Source organism: Eptatretus burgeri, chromosome 8 (genome assembly GCF_056783735.1).
Source record: "Eptatretus burgeri isolate ZD-2024b chromosome 8, Ebu_testis_v1, whole genome shotgun sequence".
In the NCBI taxonomy this organism is placed as follows: Eukaryota; Metazoa; Chordata; class Myxini; order Myxiniformes; family Myxinidae; genus Eptatretus; species Eptatretus burgeri.
This window is the reverse complement of record NC_140968.1, coordinates 78,587,350-78,608,267: the sequence shown is the minus strand read 5'-3', so window position 1 is coordinate 78,608,267 and position 20,918 is coordinate 78,587,350. Positions and strand designations below refer to the sequence as shown.

Sequence of the window (20,918 nt, the reverse complement as noted above, 5' to 3'; positions counted from 1 at the left end):
TCGCTATATGCAAATTCATGGATCAAAAAGCATTCACGCCCACTTTTTCTCGGGCCAATGGGGAGCGAGGTGAAAGGTCGAAGGCAGGGGGTCAAAGGCGAAGCCACGGGGCTTATATAAGCGACCGCGTTCGTCAGTCGAGTGGAGTTCGCAGGAGGAAGAGTTCGGAGTTGGAAGCGGAGGAAGAGTAGAGTGCAGTTGGGAGTTCGCGGAGTCGGAGCGAAGAGGACGGAGCTGTGGAGAGGCGGCGGCGGCGAAGGCAGACGAGGGGGTGCTCGCGTCGGTGCCGGGAGCTGCACACCAGAGAGGCCAGCAACGCGACCGAGGTGGAGGAGGAGACGCTCGCCGCGGGACCCGAGACAGGGTTAAATCCTCCTTTCCTCGAGCATCAGCAACCCCCTCCTGTTTCCCCCCGCGCTGAGATAGTGCGACAAAAGGGGGCCCCCTTCCCACCCCCTACCAGACACTGTCCGCGAGGCCCGCGGAGTTGAGGCACCACCGCCGCTCCGCGTCTCATCACCAGACGGGTAGGCCCGACACGGTCTCGGCCCCAGGCCCGCCTACCCCCTCATCCTGGAGGGTGGTTCTCTTTTCTTTTGCTTTGGGAATGTGTGTTGTCGGCGCCGTCTGTGAAGTAAAATTGTATAAGTGTTGCCGTGTGCTCGCGTAATCGGTATTAGATCTGCATTGTCGCATTTGCTTTTTGTCTTCCTCTTTTCTATGTGCTTTTGGTGGAATTGTATATGTGTGCTTTCCGTTCATCGCGAATAAATGTGCTTTATATTGAACTGTTTTCCCGCTTCGCTTCGTCATTTCTTTCATTGAATCCTCATCTTGCTTCACGTAAAGGGTTGGTAGTGGGCTTAATACGCCCGATAATTAATCGAACCGTCGAGGCCGACGATAACACCGCTCGGTTATCCCGATAGTACGGAATGGGTCGCTTAAGTGGCCCGTGTCCGAAGTCGACCTGCGGCGAGGTGCGATCGCCCGGTCTACCCTCCGTGTGGGTACTTAGGTAGGTCGAATTTGGCGAGCAACCCTATCCCACGCGGGGGCCAATTGGCTCGATCGCGGTGAGACCGAAAGGTCCACCCGTGACTGGTTCCCGGCGTTAGTCCGAGAGGGTCACGACTGGATTGTCCGTCCGGTGGGCGACGTGCCGCGATTCGAGTTACGTGGCCGTTCGCACGCCGGCGGGCGCGAATCCGTAACAATATATATATAGTTTTTTTTTATTCCAGGGCTACAAGAGAAGTTGTATGATGTTTTTTTCATCCACAGTAATTCTGTGTGTGTATATATCACACACATATACACAGGGTCTTCAGAAAGTATTCACATCCCTCGACTTTTGTCACATTTTGTTGGAGCCTGAATTTAAAAAGTATTAAAATTAGTCCCCGATCTACAAAAAATGCCCCATCATGACAAAGTGAAAAGATGTTTTTAGAATTTTTTTACAAATTAATTAAAAATGAAAAGCTGAAATGTGTTGCACCAGCAAGTATTCAACCCCTTTGCAATGACACTCCAAATTGAGCTCAAATGCATCCCATTTCCTTTGATCATCCTTGAGATGTCTCTATAACTTGATTGGAGTCCACCTGTGGCCAATTCATTTGATTGGACATGATTTAGAAAGAAACACCCCTTTCACCTTTCTGAATGCAAAACTGTCCGTAAAACTCCCAAGATGTAATTGTGAGGAAGCATAGATCTGGGGAAAGGTATAAAACAATTTCTAGAGTGTTGAAAGTACCTAGTAGCACAGTGAGCTCCATCATTAGGAAGTGGAAATAGTATGGAACGACCCAGACTCTTCCTTAAGCTGGCCGTCTGACTAAGAACCCAATGACCACTCTGACAAAACTACATAGTTCCTTGGCTGAGATGGGAGAACCTGCCGGAAGGATAACAATCTCTGCAGCACTTTTCAAATCGAGGCTTTATGGGAGAGTGGCCAGACAGAAACCACTCCTGAGAAAAAGGCACATGACAGCATGCCTGGAGTTTGCAAAAGGGCATGTGAAAGACAGAGCATGTGGAAAAATATTCTGTGGTCTGATGAGATGAAAATGTAACTCTTTGGCCTGTAACACCATGAAGCATGGTGTTGGAAGCAGCATGCTGTGGGGATGCTTTTCAGTGGCAGGGACTGTGAGATTTGTGAAGATTTAACAATGAATGGAGCCAAATACAGGCAAATCCTTGAGAACTTGCTTCAGAGTGCAAAAGACCTCAGACTGCGGTGAAGATTTACGTTCCAACAGGACAATGACCCCAAGCATACAGCCAAAGCAACACTGCAATGGCTTCAGAACAAGAACGTGAAAGTCCTGACATGTCCCAGCCAAAGCCCAGACTTGAATCCTATTGCCAATCTGTGGAAAGACTTGAAGATTGCTGTTCACTGACACCTCTTCCAATTTGACAGAGTTTGAGGAAATCTGTCTGCAAGGAAGAATGGGAGAAAAATCCCCAAATACAGATATACCCAAGAACACTCGAAGCTGTAATTACTGGCAAAGGCGCTTCAACAAGGTATTGGCTCAGGGGGTTGAATACTTATCAACGCATGACATTTAAGCTTTTAATTTTTTATTACTTTGTTCACTTTTGCATGATGGGCGTATTTTGTGGAGATCGGTGACAAAAAAATTGAATTTAATCCATTTTAAATTCAGGCTGACCACATCAAAATGTGACAAAAGTCGAAGAGTGTGAATACTTTGGAAGGCACTGTCGCTGCTCGCTTGTATAAATAAGAAATCAATGTCTCCATCTCATCTACCCTATATTCTCATGAATCCAATTTGCATTCAGTAATAGAACAATTATGGCTAACCATGTTGAAATTGCCACTCTTTAGTCCAAGTGCTGAAAATTGTTTAAGTGTATTTGAATTATATTTTACACAAGAAAAAAATGGTCGGTGAAAAGTGTCCGGCGAGGTGAACTGAGTCGCTATAAACACGTACAGCGCATGCACAAAAGGCCTCATTTAGCATCCACGCATCATTCTGAAAGTCCTGTATTGAGAAGGGCGACTATCAGCCATATGCAGCGGGTCGAAAAGCAGCTTTTATTCAATCTTCGTTCTATGACCTGAGGTGCTTCTTCAAATCTCGCATATGGAGAGAGATAACTATATTGTGGACTCTGGGTAAAAGGTTCTCCATGAGGTCTCTGTGCGACATGGCATTGTGGGTGTTGAAATTGGTCACCCAGGAGCACATAGCCACTATGTGGCAATTTGGCTGTTTTTATGGACTCGTATATCCAACAGCACTCCACTCATGGGCTATTGTACACGGCAAACTTGAAGCTGAGACAACATACCTTCACAATTCAAAATATCAAGGTTGCCCTTGCTTTATTAAAATAATTATCATGGCTGAAACTGATTTTACATGAATAATCGCAACTACCCTCGTTTTCGATAAATCACAGTGTAATTACACATTCATCAAAACAACCCACTGTGAACCTCTCAAATGAAGTATCAAGGTCTTGTAATCAATCATGGTTCAGTTGTAGTTATCATAATCAGATACTTCAGTAAACAAGTAAGGCTGTGAGGAGTGACATTTAGCATTTTTGGCCTTTTCCGTGCACTCTTCTCTTCAGGACGAAACAAGTCAGCCAATCAAAACTGCAGTAGCTGAGAGCTATCGGACGTGATTTTCAAACGGGAAACAATAACGTCAACCGCCAATTACTGAGGGAATAAGCTCAATGGTGGAACTTTCAGCGACCTGTTTCCTTTTTTCAAAGATACTCTTTCAGAGCTATCTGCGAAAGCATTCACCACCCATTGAATCAGACCATTCATGTGGTGCATTACGCTACGTACAGTTTGGGTTTCTTGCTAAAATCAATATCATCTCGAACAATTGCAGTTGGGGTCTTTGAAAATCTGTCTGGAATGTCAATAGCTGAACTAGTCTCGTGATGCACAGGAACCATTCCTGTTCATCAAATTCAACAGCTGTAATGGACCAGCCAAAACTGTCTGGAATGGGTTCATTATTGACACCTACAATCCATGCTACCATCTTGTAAAAAGCAATAGTTCTATTCCTTTCACAGTCGATAAATTCAAGTCTGTTGACCTTGGAGATCAAGGACATTGAAGCCTGGGACAATACTTCCTCATTCTGGATGAATAAATTGGCATTATATGCCATACATGGTAGTTTAACCTCTGGGCATTATCCCTCCAAATTCTGTCCAGTGTTTCATGGAGGTTGTCTTTTGGTGGTACTACTGCCAATTTCACTGTCATTGAATTCCACGAACCACTCAAACCCACTCTCTGCACTGTCCAATGAATCGCCTTTCAGAGAACTGGAAAAAGGAATTCTTCGACAAAAACTTACTCTCTCTGTCTCAGCCTCTCTCCTCTTCAATTGTCCTACCCCTCTTCTTGCCCATGGTCCACTGAATCCTGTGTGAGGCAGTTGGTCTGAAACAAATTGCCTTCTCTTCTTGGAAGGCTAATCAAACCGAAGGCAATCTCGGTGCATTCCAAAAAGGCCGCAACAAGTGTGTCCACTCTCAGGAGAGCCAGAAAACGACATCTGTCCAATCTCAAAGATGAACTTTCAAACTGGTCTCCCTCCTCTAAAACCTGGTGGTTCCTCAAGTCCGTTTCTGGAGTATGCTCCCCTTCCATCTCTTCCCTCTCTTCAAATGGCACCACAGATGACTCTGCATCCTTTCCTGTCATACCCAGCTACTGCTGGATTCCATCTAGTTTTTTTTTACTTGAGAAGGTGGTAAAGGTTCTTCCAACCCTCAACTCTGACTCAGAAATTGCACCGGACAGCATCAACTCACATGTCCTAAAATCCTGCTCTGCTGCTCTTTCGCATCCTTTCTCTGCCCTTTTCACCCTGTAATTTACCCTTGATCATTTTCCATCTGTATGGAAATCGGCCAACATCACTGTGTTTTACATTAAAAAGGTGCAAAAACTGATCCCCTGAATGATAGACTAATCAGTTTACTTCCAGTCATCAGCAAGGTCGTGAAATCCATCATGGCAGTTGATATGAATTCCTTCCTCCTCTTCTCCAACAACCTCATCTCAGATCACCAATTTGGTTTCAGACCAGGTCACTCCACCTTGAACATGCTGCTTATACTCAACAATGGATGGAGACCTTCAATGTCAAACATGACATATCTCGTGCTTTTGATACAGCCTGGCATCTGCCTTCCTTTCCAAACTCTGCCTATGGAATCCAAAGCAAGCTCCACACATGGCTTACTAAACTTCCTCTACTCTCATAGCCAACGTGCGGCTCGCAACGGAATCCTGTCATTTACTCTCACTGTCAAGGCTGGTATGCCCTAAGGCAATATTCTGGGCCCAGTCCTATTCCTGATCTTCATCAATGATCTCTGACTCTGGAAAATCCTCTATTTGCTGATGACTCCAACCTCTGCTGTGACATCCTTCAGACAGACAGGCTGCAGCCTCTTCCCTCTCTTCAGACGTTGACAAAATCACAAGTTGGTCAAACACTTGGAATTTGTCTTTGTCTTTCAATCCTGACAAATCTCCCACTCACGATCTCTCTCCAAAAGGACCGTTTGGAACCCCACCACCCCCACCCCCACCTACTTTCTGAACAATCCTCTTGAAATTCAGTCATTCAAATTCCTGGGTCTCACTCTTGGCCATAATCTTTCTTTGGAAAACCACATTTCAAAGTTGGCCTCCAAAGCCAGCCAGCGACTGGGCATCCTCAGGCATACAGTCCATCCTTGACACACCTGAACTCCTATCCACCTCGAAGGCCTTCATTCGCAACTTGATGGAGTACTGCTCTCCCCTCTTGTCTAGCTCCCCTGCCTCACATCTTCCTCAGCTTAATGCCATGGAAACCAAGGCCTTCAAGATTATTGGAATCTCCCACGATGAAGCTCCCTGTCACTTCACAATCACAGATAGGTCGGTGGTCTCTGTCTCCTACTGCCTCCTTTCCGGTCTTGCACCCTCTTTTCTTTCCATTCTTCCCCCCCCCCCTCATGTTTCTGCTGGGCACACAGGGTCAACCATTAAATCCCCTTCTAATGAAACTACCTAAATCCAAGGTGACCACTCATTGGTTACTCTCCTTTTTAATTTTTTTTCCCCAACTGTGGAACCAACTTCCACATTCTCTTCAATCTCTTTTTTTTTTCCATACACTCCAAGCTCCAGGTCTTCAAAACAGCTGTTCTCCACAATCTCAGGTCATCCCCAATCGAAAACCATATTTTCTACCCTTGTTTACCCACTCCACTGAATACCTCCTTCCAAATTCCCAGTTTTCCCTCCTGAGTTTCCTTCTGTATCCATCTTGTCTCCTGCCCCCCCATTCCTCCCCACACCGATTGTCCAAATCTGCCTCAATATTGGCCTTCAACTTTGCTGTTGGTTCTCCCCCCTCCCCCCTCTCACCTGTTCTTTTTGTCCTGTTGCATTCACTGTACTCGTACAAGCTCTTCCATGAGCCTTAATTATGTATACCAAAAAGTGGCGATTGTGAGCGTTTCTATGAATATGAGCTGAGACGTGTTTTGCCATGGAGGTTGATGAAAAAAAAAACAAAAAACAACAACTGCGGAGTTGACTTCACCAATGTCGATTTCAGGTGGTCAGTCCTGGAACAAATAATCGTGAAACAACATTAGTTGACAATTTCAGTTTGTTCAATGATAACCCTATATTTAGTATTCACTTCAAAAATAAATCAACATCATGGTGTTCTTTCACCAATTCAGCACATGTTCACACAAGCTTAGTTAACTGGCTTGCAATGATTTTTGTTGGAATCGCCTTTTGGCAAAACACCATCTCAGCTTCTGCAGACAGTGTGCTGTCCAAGTGCAAAATGAATGGTCAATCATAATATATTGTTTCGGAATGAGCGTGGGGTTCAGAAGGGGGTTGCTCAAAACCAATTGTACTTCCGACCCTGAAGCTGCAAGCCACGGATAACGACATGACCCGATGGATTGCTGAGCAACCACGGACGCCATCTGAGAAGGTCAAGTCTGGCAGGGTCCCTGCTCCAAGGCTCATGTTACCTTACCATTGATTCAGCCCCGCCCAGATGGGGAACCACACTCTCAACGTCCCACCTCGTCTACTTATTGTGGTACGGCGACGTGATACAAGGTGGGACGTCAGAATAACCAACGGAGCGATTCAGTGGGGCACAACTTGCTGTGTATTTATTATGTACCAGAGACTCGTGTTTGTCATGTCTGCGAGAGTTGTAAATCATTCTCCTGGATTTTGTTTGCGAGAGTGATCACTTCCGTCAATATCGCTCTCGTTTTAATTTTACTTTTTTTTTTTGCAAGAGTAATTGCATTTGCTCAAGTAAATAGAGAATTTGAGCAAAGAACAAGGACTACACATTGCATTTCATTACGGTCAAAAAAAATTGAGAAAACACCTGTACTGCATTGTCATTTTCATACAAATATTTAGCATACCTCCAACTAAAAATATTCATAATGTTAAGTCATCCAACCACAGCTTGTGTTCACCACAAACACAACACAACCAATGTAATGTCATTCTCAGAGCTGCCAGCAAGAGCCTCCAAAACACTTCTGTGTCAGCATCATTGGGCGTCGTCCTCCATAGCTGACGTGTGAATCATTCCGATCATAGCCACTTCCACCCCGAGAGCAACCGTCATCGCTGCTGCTTGATTTTTCAGTCTGATTTTGTGCCGTTTTACTAAGGCGCAAAATTATCTATACGTATTATAAAAGTAGCCGTGCATGCATCTATCCTCGGGAGGGGGGGGCGGAGTTAAAATTGCATGTTATATGCAACACAGTTACTCACCAATTGGTATAGCAAGATGCTGTCATCATTTTTTGTCTGTGGCAGCTTTTAACAACTGACATGAATAATCATCATATATTTACTTGGGTGAGAAAACAGAGAGTGGGTGAGGGGTAAAGGGCTTTGTGATGAGTATGGAGGAATGAAACATTTATACATACCTGCAGTAATCGTTTGTGTTCGAGTCAGGATATCTCATTTCGGCCCATGTCGATTTATTTATTTTAACAATTTATGCTTTCTTCTTACAAATTATGCATACAACTTCTGACAGTAAAAAACTTCAAAGTTTATTCTTGGGCAAGGATTGATGTTTGAGGGTGGCTGTGACAGCTGACAGCTTTCGATTGCTCGATTGCAACGATTTTTGGTTAACCTGTAGCCATTTTTTTTTAACCTGCGACTTTTTACCTGGTCGACAAAAGAGCTCCGTGTTGCTGTTGTTGCTGGAGGTCATGTTTGGAAATGTGCACCCATTGGTCGGACAGCTGCCGGACCACACCTATATCTGTTGCTTGACTCCACCCACCATGACACTCAGACAAATGAAATGCTGCCATCTTGGTTTTCCTGCTCGTGGGACCAACACATGAGGTCTTATGAATCAATCCCACCAACTCGATATGCTCTTCTGCAGCATACCCACTGTGCTGCCTCCAGGCAGGATGCAAATGGAGTCAGTCAACAGCAGAAGCTCAGAGCCTTGCCAACTTGGGGATGGATTCAACAAAACGAAATGCGTCAGATCTGCTGGATAACACTTCCTCCTATTGCAGCATGTTACCAGGAGCTCTCAAACATGTGGATGCAAGAAAGAATGCCATGGAAGGTGCACATATGAGATTGCTTTGACCTCATCTGCACAGCTCCATGCAGATGTACATGTCAAGACAAAGTCTGTACACAATGTTCATCGACATCAAGCAAATTTTAGACAGTATAATTGCTGAATCACCCTTGGAAAACTGAAGTCATGCTATTATTTCACAAGATAGACATTTTGGTCATACCATAGTTACAAGTTTAAAACAAAAATTTGTGGAGAAATAAAACATTTATCTTGCGTTCCTTGCTTTTAATCCGTTATTGAAACCAACTTAATTTATACGGCCGAGACTAGAAGGTACGCACACTTGTCTCCAAGCCGTCTCGCCTGTGTTCAAATCCTAACCCAGCTATAAACTGTCCTTCCAGCGTTTCACAGGCAGGGTGATTCATTAATGAGTGCGCCGTCTCTCAGATGGACGTTAAATGGGAATCCCGTCTGCCAGCATTTATAGTTGGTGGACGTTAAAGATCCCACGGTGTCCTTCATGAAGAGTCGGTGAGTTATTGCCAACACCTGAACAAATTACAATTTTCTGCCCTACTACTACTACTACTACTACTACTACTACTACTACTACTACTACTACTACTACTACTGGGGCATTCCATGTCAAGTGTACACACCCTCCTGACACTAATACCTCATTTTCTCCACATATGTTGGTCATTTATTCACTTCAGTGAAAAAACTCAAAATACCAGCTTTTAGACTTGTGGGCCCATTTTAGGGGCCCCCCAAATTTGGGAGCCCCCAGCTGCCCCACAATCTTCCAGAGGCCATATCACAGGTTGTAGTGGTCCAATTTCGCTGATCTTGGTATCAAAATGCTCGTAAAAGCGAGATCTTTCGAATCGCGTAAAGTAAAATCGCTCCGAAACAGTAATTCGAAAAGTTATAGTTTGGGGCGCCCTTTGACCCTGGGCCCCTGCTCCCCAGCCAAACCGATGGTCCCGATTTTTTTCGTGTGAGAATACCCCTTCATATACTCCAACACCTCAGCATAAATGAAAATGGGATCTCAATGGGTTCAAGTGTGATGATGGTTTTATTGTTTGGGGACTCGGGTGCTGGACACACAATACGCCACAATACAGAGCACAATATTTGAACACAAGATTTCCAATACACTATATCAGTATATCGTACATACATTTTCCACATGCACATGCAGGAACTGGAAGTGATACTAGTATGAGTAAGTTTTTCCTAGTATATTATAGTCAAGATTTTTTGCCAACCAATGTTTTATTTGACAGCTGTGTTTCTTTTTTACTGATTGTGGAGGTTCTACCTGAATCAGTTTTTGGTTCTACGGAAAGAAGTATATCAGAAATGTCTAAAATGCAGTGATCTTCAATGTCAGGAAAAATAAACTATTTGTGGGCCTGTTTGGATGAAGAAAATTCACTTTCACTTCATGAGTGTCCTGAAAGACTTCCATGATGCAGGCAAGGCACCATTTTCCATCATAGTGCACTGTGACATAACCTGAGAGTTTCCCGTTAAAAGTTGGTGTAGATTTTGAAATAGCTGACTCGATACGGTGTTCCTCGCTAAGGCTGAATTCGCGTACTTGAAGAGCAGTTTCAGAAATAGGGATGAAAGCATGAAGTTTTTGAGTTCCAGCAATGGTTTTGGCCGTTTTTAACCTTTCTTCCAGATTTCGTACTTCCTCGTGATACGCCTCTTGGATCCCATAACCGAACTTCATTTCATTCAAACCATTTTCAGCAAAGGCGAAAAGATCTTTTGGAGAAATAATTTGACTGTCGTAAGGTCTACGCAGGCTCTCACGTGTTGCTTCTCATTTGACTGTACCTCCCACGCCATCTGAAGGGCCCAAGTTGCCATGACTTGTGGCAAAAAAATGACATTCTGCATCAATACCATACTCTGATTTGTGACAAAATAGGTTTATGAAGGCTTTGCAATTCTTATATTGGCCAGCGCAACTGTCTGAGAAATAGTAAAGTTTCTTTACATTTCCAAAGCTAGATTTCAAGTGTTCAATGAGCATTCTTTTGAAGAGGTGGACTGAGACAACGTCGTGAGTATTGCATTCTGATATAATAGTGAACGAATCGTGGTTTAATTTGCCATCGTCCGATTTGAAATAGTAAACCCAGGGGTGAATTGTCGCTTGAGAGCAGTTCCAATGGAATCCTTGGGCCGCATCCTGTACGACAAACGAATAGTTCTCTGAGAAGTCTCCAATAATGACAAATTCTCCTTCACCGATTTCATCTTTCTTATTTTTCAGAAACTGAGATTGGGCCTTGGCAATGAAGTCGTGTCTCACTAATTTCACCGCGCGTTCACAGAATTGATTAATGAATTCTTCCAAAGGAAGGACCTTGGAGCTCAGTTCAGATCTGTCGGTGGATGTCCACCGTTTAAACTGAATTTCATCAATATCCTCTAGTTCATAAGCACTCAGTATCTTGGTTTTGAAGTCTTCAATTGATGGGCAACTTTCACAAGTTCTGAAATAACGTGCCGGTTGTGCTGGGTTTCAAACTATGCGTGCTATCACATGATGATAGCGAGGAAGTTCGGCTATCTGTGGCATTTTGGAACCAAACATCATGAGTTTCACATTTTGATGTATCGTACATGCACATACACTGTGTGTACCGCCTGAACCAGTTAGGACACACTCCGAGGGAGGGAGCATGGCGAACTTCGCGAATCCAACTTTCAAGCCAGGGTTCTTCTCTTTGAATTTCTGAAACAGTTCCTTGAGATTGTTTAGTACCAGGCGCTTTTGAATTTTGTGTTTTCCATGTTCATTTCTGACCACCACACAATCCTTTTTTCCTGGCATTATTTGGCTGACTTCATCACTTCGGTAAAATTCGGTTACGGCGGATTTCACTTCGTCAGGCAATATTTTACCCTGTTTGGGACTTGGAGACTATAGCATACCATTTTCTTTCTCTAAATTTTTGGCTTGCACAGCCATTCTTTAGGAGCAACTGAATTCACTCATCATCCCTCTGATGCTCATATTCCGAGCAAATATTGTCAGTATACGTATTTGCTCTGAACGGCTCGAAACAACGTATTTTTCTTTCAGGCTTTTGATCACCTCTGGCATGCAGTTTTCATCACATTTTGCCGATGTATTTTGTGTTTTCTCCACAGTGCTTGGTCCAGCAACTAGTTCCAATTTCTTTCGCACAGAATCTTCCACTTTACTTCGCTTTTCAGGAACGTACCCTGGGTTCCTTTCCGCCTTCCGTTTGTTGAATGGGCTTTCGCCTATCATTGATAACGACTGGTTTAATAGGTCAACTTCTGCTTCTCGCTCAAAAACCTCCTCGTCCTCATCTGTCGAAATAGATTCTGCAATGCCTTCGATAGTACCTTCTGATGATAATTTTGAACTGGTCGAAGATGATTCTTCAATACGCTCTGGTGACAACTGAGTTTTTTTTCTGCACAAAGTACAGTCTGTCATCTTTTTTGACCTTTGAAGAAAATTTCATCAACATATCATTTGACACATTGCGAAGATCTTTTCGTTGTTTCGTTTTATGGCAGCTGAACGGATCGCATCAGTATTTTCGGAACTCCTTTCGATCTTCAGCCACCATGCTTACAGCAAAATATGCAAAAACTCAGATTAGCCCATTTATAACTGAATTCGATGATGGTTATACAAAAAATGTACACTTAAAAATCAATCGACACAATAGGCAGAATAATTTTTTGCAAATGATGCAATATATATATATATATATATATATATATATATATATATATATTTGTCAATTTCCGACAAAGTCGCCTGGCAGTAGGTGACGTCATTGAAACGATGATGGCAAACGTCGCCCAATGTCGAATCAAGAATTAGTAATATGTGGACCCCGAACAATAAAACCATCATCACACTTGAACCCATTGAGACCCCATTTTAATTTATGCTGAGGTGTTGGAGTATATGAAGGGGTATTCTCACACGAAAAAAATCGGGATCATCGGTTTGGCTGGGGGGCGGGGGCCCAAGGTCAAAGGGCGCCCCAAACTATAACTTTTTGAATTACTGTTTCGGAGTGATTTTACTTTACGCGATTCGAAAGATCTCACTTTTACGAGCATTTTGATACCAAGATCATCCAAATCAGACCACTACAACCTGTGATATGGCGACTGGAAAAATGTGGGTCAACCGGGGGTGCCCAAATTTGGGGGGGGGGCTAAAATGGGCCCCCAAGTCTGAAAATTGACACTGTTTTACCATGGATACAAAAACCTACACAAAAACAGAGTGAAATCTGAGACGATGTGTCAATTTCGCTGAAAAATGTGTACACTTGACATGGAACGCCCCTACTACTACTGGGAGAGGCATGGGAAACCACCCAGCATTATCCCTGGCCAAGAAACTGCTTTGACAGAAACAATGCTCCATAACAGAGTATGGTACATGGGATCAGAACTTTATTTGTAATCTTAATTATAATCCAGATTAATGCCACAATACCAGTCATACACACAGGACAGTACAAATGTTACATTGGAAGTTGTATAATCTCCAAAAGGTACCAAAAATATTAAAACAGAAGCATCATAGAGCTCTGGCAATTGCAAAATCAAACTCAGGATAATTAAAAACATGTGCACCAACACAAACTTCATTCAAATTGAAGTCATTTATTATGTGGAAAACCATAATTCAAGGCCATCATTGGCATCCATCTTGAAATTTGATGTGGCGAACGTTTTTTTTTTCTAAAAAAAAAAAAAGGGTGACCCATGAGGAACTCATTGCAAACTTTTGTGCTTGTATCACCATTTGAACAAGAGTTTGTTATCTGCTGTGCTACAAGAGAAACTGGGCTACAAGAAATCAAAAATATATTCCAGAAACACATTCAAAGATGCAACTAGAACAGCAGGGAAATAACTTGAAGAATATTCTTGAAGGACCAATATTCGTTTCCAACATTATGTAAAGAATGGTGGTTGAACTCTTTAAACGGCTTTTCCCAAAAACCAAGCTGTTTAGCACCGATCGATGTTCAAAAAAAAAATTACCCCCGGTTGGGGGTGACGGTTATCTCTGAAGCTCTGTAGATCCAACTTTGAAGACACCCGACTCGATAACCAGGTCGAATTTTAAAAAACCAGCCCGACCAAATTTAGATATTGTTTCATATTATCAGAATCTGAAAAAATTTCGAAGATCGGATCACAAACGGCGGAGGAGATAGATTTTGAAAATGGACGATTTTGCAACTTTGGAGTGACCTTGACCTTCAATCATGTCAAAAGTCATACCGTCGTGCATCACTCATCGACCCCTACCTACATACCAAGTTTCATTAAGATCGGGCGAATTTTTTTTGACCGTATCACACTGACGATTTTTCCAACTTTGAAGACACGTGACTCGATAACCAGGACGAATTTCAAAAAATCGGCCTGACCAAATTTAGATATTGTTCCATATTATCAGAATCCGAAGGAATTTCGAAGATCGGATCATAAACGGCGGAGGAGATAGATTTTGAAAATGGACGATTTTGCAACTTTGGAGTGACCTTGACGTTGACCTTCAATCGGGTCAAAGGTCATACCGTCGTGCATCCCTCATCGACATCTACCCACATACCAAATAAAGAAAATGGGAAGAAAAAAATGGGGACGTACGTACGTACGGACATCGAGACTGGTTTTATTAGGTCATCTCGTTAGACATGACTTAAAAAAATGGCCTGAACCACAGATTGATAAACAAAAGGTAGACAAACATCAATCAAAAGTAATGGTCATTTCGGGGTTAGTGGTGGTTTTCATTCATAGCAGAAGAAAGTCCTTCACGTGAAAGAAACTACCTGGTCAATTTGTTTATAGTGTAGAAGATGCTGCCCAGACCGAAACCACACTCCAGGATAGCAAGCGGTGTAACCCAGCTTCAAGAAACCTCCAAGAATACCGGACCACTTGCTACCCGCAGTCCAGGAAGGAATTTGGAATTTGTTTAGGGTGCCGGTGATAACTCACCGACTCTTCACAAAGGACACCGTGAGAATCCTTAAGATCTACCAACTAATGCCAGCAGACGGGACACTCAATGTAACATCCATCTGAGCAAATGCAATGCCCTCCTGAAAAGCACCAATGCAATGGTTCAGTCAGGACAGGAATCGAACCAGGACTCGACAGCTCGAAGACAAGCGTGCGACAATTTTGCAGTGTGACAGAGCAACCGAGTGCTCAGAAAACAACAGCAAAATGAACGATAAACATCATCCTAGCTTAACATATTAATTTCATTGATGCATTATCACTCACACAATAATAGAGCTTCACTTTCTCTCAAATAGTAAAGAATCCCACCATTTTGTATTTTACTACCACAAGTGATCTCACAGATATGGCAAAAACACTTTTGTCAATACACTGTGCAAGCTCAGAGTTATAAATGCCATCTATTTGAATTAAGGATTGCTTCATCTGATGGTAAAGGTTCCATTTTTGAATGACTCGATCTCATGCTTCATCCATTACAAATCACTGAATTTCAAAAATGGAACCAACCAACCCATGGTAGTGTTAATTGACCAGCTCCTCCAAGATGACGCTCAAACATTTCAGCAAGTACCAAATGAAATGCTTCGAGTTGATGCACGTTTTGTGTTCATCTTCAAGGTAAAAGTGTTTCTTTGCAATCCAATTCAACACAGAAGGCCATTTGTCCCATCAAGCCTCCACTAAGGTTGCCAACCTATGGTTGTTTAGCCATGCTCTATTATTTTAAATCCTGAGCGTCAAGCAAGGAAGCAGCACATTCCATCTTTAAAGTCTTTGGTACGACTCGGTCAGGGTTTGAACTGTCGACCTCCCAGACTCAGAGCGGACACTCTAACCATTACGCTAAGTTTGTTACAAAGGTAAACAGATATTGGCGAAACAACTCGACATATTGAAAATAGTGCGTCAAAGACACGTTCAACCTTGGTTCATTTTACAACAGACATTCCAACTTCTGAACTCATCAACCTGGGCTTTCGGTGCCTTGCTTCGGCCTTCACTTCAACATCCACAATCTCATTTTCTTCTCGACACAGAGTAGACCCACTCACCCATACCCTGTAGATCAAAATGTGCATCACTATAAGCTCGACGGCTCTGACTTGTATGTGGCACACACCGGCCCCCTTTGTCACGCATCATACAAAAAGACATTTCATCCATGGACCGTGTATACTGACCCTTCAAAAGAACCACACACTGAGACATCCCTTTTTTTTTTTTTTTTTTTTTTTTTTTTAGTTTCTACTTACTACTTTAACTCACTCATTCCAAATTTGGTAACAATACCAAGATTCATTATTAAATGGATATACTTCAAACTTTAGATTTGTACATGTAGTCCATTTTAGAGAAATCCATCTTAAAACACTTGCAGTATTTTACCTTTTTATACAAAATAAAGCTGAATTGCAACAATAAACCCATTGCCAAATTGTACAAACCCCTCCCCTACTCTTCCTCCTACCCCTTCCCCCCCATCCCCCACAAAAAACAACTAAATCTATACCCTCTGTGTAAATGCTATCTATAAATCCATTATAGATGGAGAGAAATAAGACTCAGACATATGACGTAACCGCACACTGGTCCATCAAGACCTCCTCGATGCCATGCTGCTCCATTTCCAAAATGCCCGGCAAAGGACAATTTCACATGACAAAAAAAAAAAACTATGCCCACTCACACGAAACTAACAAAATAAAACTAAAGGGAAAAAAGCTTTAACATGAACCAACTGGCTTACAAAATAAAAACCACAAAGTTATCTTTCACATGAATTGGCAAAGCTTCCACTCATGAAGCAATGTGGTTAAAACAAATGTGATGAATTTCGACATTCCAAAAAGGTACCCGACATCAGTTGCAAATGTAGACCTTATTCCACAGACATCGGCTGCATGTCCGTATATTTTAAAGCAAAAATTTCAACCGTTTTTTTCGATATCACCAATGAAGCAGAAACATTTGTGAGCTGCACTCAACAATCGAGCAATTATACAATGCCCTTGGTGAATGTCAGTTGGCAGAAAGATTCAATATGGTAACTTTTACACATGCAGGTCGAAGAAGTCCGTGATCATCTTCTGGCGAGAATGACCCTGCATTAGAAACAAGAGGCAACGGTGTTTTCATCGGGAGCAAGAGTTGGATTGGGATGGCCTGGGAGATAATGGCACCGCCATTTCACTTTGTGTTCTTGAAAGAGTTGGTAAGCCAATCGAGGCCCTCGTACAGGCCGGCACCGGTGGTGGCACATGTGGCTTGGATATACCAGTTGCGGTTATGCAAGCATTGCAAGCCCAGGGTCTGTGTGATTTCTCCTACTTTCATGGCGTTTGGCAAGTCCTAGGCAATCGGCATGTGGTGAATTGGTCAGGGAAAGGAAAAGGAATGCAGAATGTAGAAAACGATGAGCTGAAGTTGTAACATATACACATTTCTTTTCAAAGAACAACAAATTTATTTCTCACACAAAGTGAAAAAGAAGCAGAACAAGAGAATCATTGCAAGTTGGATAGCTGTCAAATTTACCTGTTTGTTTGCAAACACCAGGAGGTTAGCTGCTCGCAATTCATCCTCATCAAGTATGCTCTTGAGCTCGTCCCTTGCTTCAGCCACACGCTCCCTGTCATTACTGTCTACCACAAAGATTACTCCTGGGATACAACACAGCAATACGATATGATGTAGGGACAAGCATTGATATTAACCTCAGCATGAGTGAAATTTTCATAATATACTTCTGTAGTACTATAAATATCTCAAGCCCTTAGAAAAAGTGTGAGAGAGAGAAAAAGAGAGAAAGACAGAGAGAGATTCTGTGTCTGGCACATTGAGTGAGTGGTCTACGAGTGGTAGATGAGTTCTCTGGCTTTACATCCCTCTGATAGATGGCAGGAGACATAAAAGTAGCACACAAAATTATACAGAGTACTACTTCCTGAAGCAATAAAAAAGTACATGGAAGAAGCACACAAACAACGACAACAACAAGAAGTGTGATTAAAGATTATTTTAATCACATGTTCCACTTCATTTTCCATCCTTATTAACACTTACAGATAAACATGCAATATGTTTGTGAATTAAATCATGCCGTGTTTTGATTAAACCCATCAGCAAAGCGATAGGTAGGCACGGCTAGTATTTTTCTTAAATCAAGAGTGCGAGAGGATGCAGTACTCTGTATAATAGTAATGTAATCGTAAATAATTTCTTGCGTCAATTCCTTTTCATGGTACTTACAGATAGAACTTGTTCACCAATATTTTGGTGCAACTCTCCACAATAAATAATTTTTCAAACTTGCACTGCAAGCATAATAATTTCATAAAAAGAGCCTTCAACATCAAAGTGGGTGCTTACTTTTTCTATACAGTAGTAGTTGTAGGAGTAGTAGTAGTAGTAGTAGTAGTAGTAGTAGTAGTAAAAGAAGAAATAACTGGCAACAGTACCTTGGGTATTCTGGAAATAGTGTCGCCATAGTGGTCGAATCTTGTCCTGTCCACCAACATCCCAAACCGTGAAATTGATGCTCTTGTATTCCAGAGTTTCCACGTTGAATCCTGTAATGGGTTATATCATACGGTCATGAGACTACCTAAAACATTGCGGAAAAAGAAAAGGATGAGGGAAGATCCAATACAAAGGAAATGCATCTGGAATAAAAGGGTGAACACAAATCTATTTTTCCCAACACTATTCTTTTGCTTAAATTTTTTTATTTATTTAAATATTACATTGATTGAAGGCTTGCAAAGGAGCTTGTCTAGAAATCTGGTACAGAGCAAAACATTAGAAGATATTGGCATACTTCAAAACAAACTAGAAAGTACACAGAACATCTTACCCTGTGCAATCTTGAGAAACAGACATGGGCAGGCTCAACGAAAGGGAAATTTGATTGGTCGAGATGATATAAAATGCCATAAGGGTTTGTCCAAGTACTGCTAAACGAAAGCATTTTGAAAGTGCCAAGAAGGCGATTTATGTTCTTTTGTTCAAGTACATGATCAATTGGAAATAAAATCAAGATTTTAAATGTTGCAGGAAAAAAAAATTCCAAAATTTACCACCGTTGATGCAGCATCTTTTAAACCACCTTGTTTAACACATTACATTAGTTCTTCGTGCCTGTTGTTTGTATCCTTTATGACGTCCCTAAAAACTAAGTTTCCTGGACAGAATGATTTTCAATTTTGTTGGACGAGCAGACAGGAAAAAGGATTAACCCACTCGTCTCTGCGCATGCACGATCAAAACAAATTCAGAGCAAAAGTACTGTGAAACTACAGGCTCATTTTTTGATCAATGTTCAAAATATAACATTCAACTGAAATCAAGTTGTGCCTCAATGATGAACAGACAGACTGAACCAATTTCTTAACCCCACTTTTCACTTCATGTGTGTGGGGTAATTATAAGGATATTAGTAGAAAATAAACAATTATATAGCAAATGGGATTTCAGGTTCCCATCATGACCAGTCATTGCTTCAGTTGGGAATGCAAAAACAGGTTTGCCGACATGCAATCGAAGAAGTAATCCAGGACGGTAATCAAATCGACACAATCATAACAAGAGCTCAAGTGAGCACAATATACGCCCGAACAAGAAAGTATATACAGAATTGTGCTACGACATGGAAAACAGCATCCTGGTTGCCATGGCAACCACTTTAGATGACGAACGTATGTCGTGACACACCGTCTCCACAGTCTGTACCTATGTACCAAATATGAAACGTGAAAGTTGAAAACTTTGGGAGTTAGAGTGCGGACAGGAACGGACGGACGGACAGACAGACAGACAGACGGACGACCGGTATCACATAATATGCCCCGATATATATATATATATATATATATATATATATATATATATATATATATATATATATATATATATATATATATATATATATATATATATATATATATATATATATATATATATATATATATATGGCGTATAAAAATAGGAGGATCGCCTGTCCTGAAGCTCACCTGGATCAGGAGCAACAGTCACTCAAACCCCCCACAGACCCCCTCAGACCCTGAATTTTTTAATACCATGAACAAACTTTGGTACATCAAGGGTGATGAAGGTTATGGTCAGGTTTCATTGAAATTCTGTGTGTAGTTCGGAGAAGAGAGCAAATACTTTTTTTTTGGGGGGGGGGAGTCAAAAAAACCCGTAAACCCCTTTAATGAGCACAGATTGTGATGTGGTCGATATGCTTTGGTGCATCACTTGTGATGAATGTTGTGGCCAAGTTTCATCATAATCGTGTGTTTGGTTCAACCGATAATGACTGAAGTGTTTCCGGACCGACTGACTCACTCACCTATGGACACTGCTCGATCGCATAAGCTCACCTGACGGAAGTCCAGGTGAGATAAAAATGGTACGTTGGCCTGATTCCAATGTCGTTTTTGTTTCATACCTTCACACTGCTTTTATACTAACATGCAAAGCCTGAGAAACAAGAAATTGGCACAACAAATACAACAGAGATGAATCTCTCTGCTGCATTTGCCATTACCGTTTGAGTTACCCATTGTCAACTCCACCATGAGCCTTGTTTAAAAATAATATAAAAAACCCATAAATGTGTAAAGGTTATTCCTGGGGTGGAGAACATTTTGGGACGACGTCACATACATGTGAATCTCCCTTCAGAAATTGCCACGTGGTGCACTTTAATGCCGCAAATCGAGACAACCAATTAGAAACATGCCAGGACAAAATTACAAGCCCAGACAACAGCTCATAGCATTCAGTCAGTCAATATGTATCATAAGTAGCCGAAGAAAAATCGTGAAGTTTGCTTTTGTGTGCAACAGATCGACTGTGATGACGCAGTAGGCAAGGATAACAGCATTCGAGCAAAGAATTAGCAAACTTAAAAAACAAGGACAATTAAAAAAGGAAATGCTACAACTGCACACCCATGGCATGTTTTCCATGGAAGAATCAGATAAACAAGCAAAGACCAAGAAAATGGAGCACGCAAATTTGTTATTGTATCACATTGGGACACTGATATAATGCAATTGCTCAATGGTGGTGGCTAAACACAGAGTGGCATAGACACAATTGCGCAAAGTCAGCCATAAAACTCAAAACCACCTCTTCCCCCATTCCCCCTTTCCCCCCCAAAAACATTCCAACACCCAAACAAAAACT

The 20,918-nt window shown here is 42.0% G+C and overlaps 2 protein-coding genes across 8 annotated transcripts in view; one reads left to right on the top strand and one right to left on the bottom strand.

Moving 5' to 3' along the window:
• Positions 1-20,918, top strand: part of ATPAF2 (ATP synthase mitochondrial F1 complex assembly factor 2) — a 204,771-nt gene that overhangs the window by 50,820 nt on the left and 133,033 nt on the right. The window lies entirely within an intron of this gene.
• LOC147022121 (ADP-ribosylation factor 1-like) overlaps positions 13,109-20,918 on the bottom strand; it is a 28,606-nt gene continuing 20,796 nt past the window's right edge. For both annotated transcript variants that reach the window (XM_085892725.1, XM_085892726.1), the window contains exons 3-5: positions 18,185-18,295; positions 17,262-17,386; positions 13,109-17,075 (exon numbers count right to left, since the gene is read on the bottom strand). In XM_085892725.1, coding sequence (XP_085748851.1) covers positions 16,914-17,075; positions 17,262-17,386; positions 18,185-18,295 — 398 coding nt within the window. In that variant the 3' untranslated portion in view covers positions 13,109-16,913. The remainder of the gene's footprint in view (positions 17,076-17,261; positions 17,387-18,184; positions 18,296-20,918) is intronic.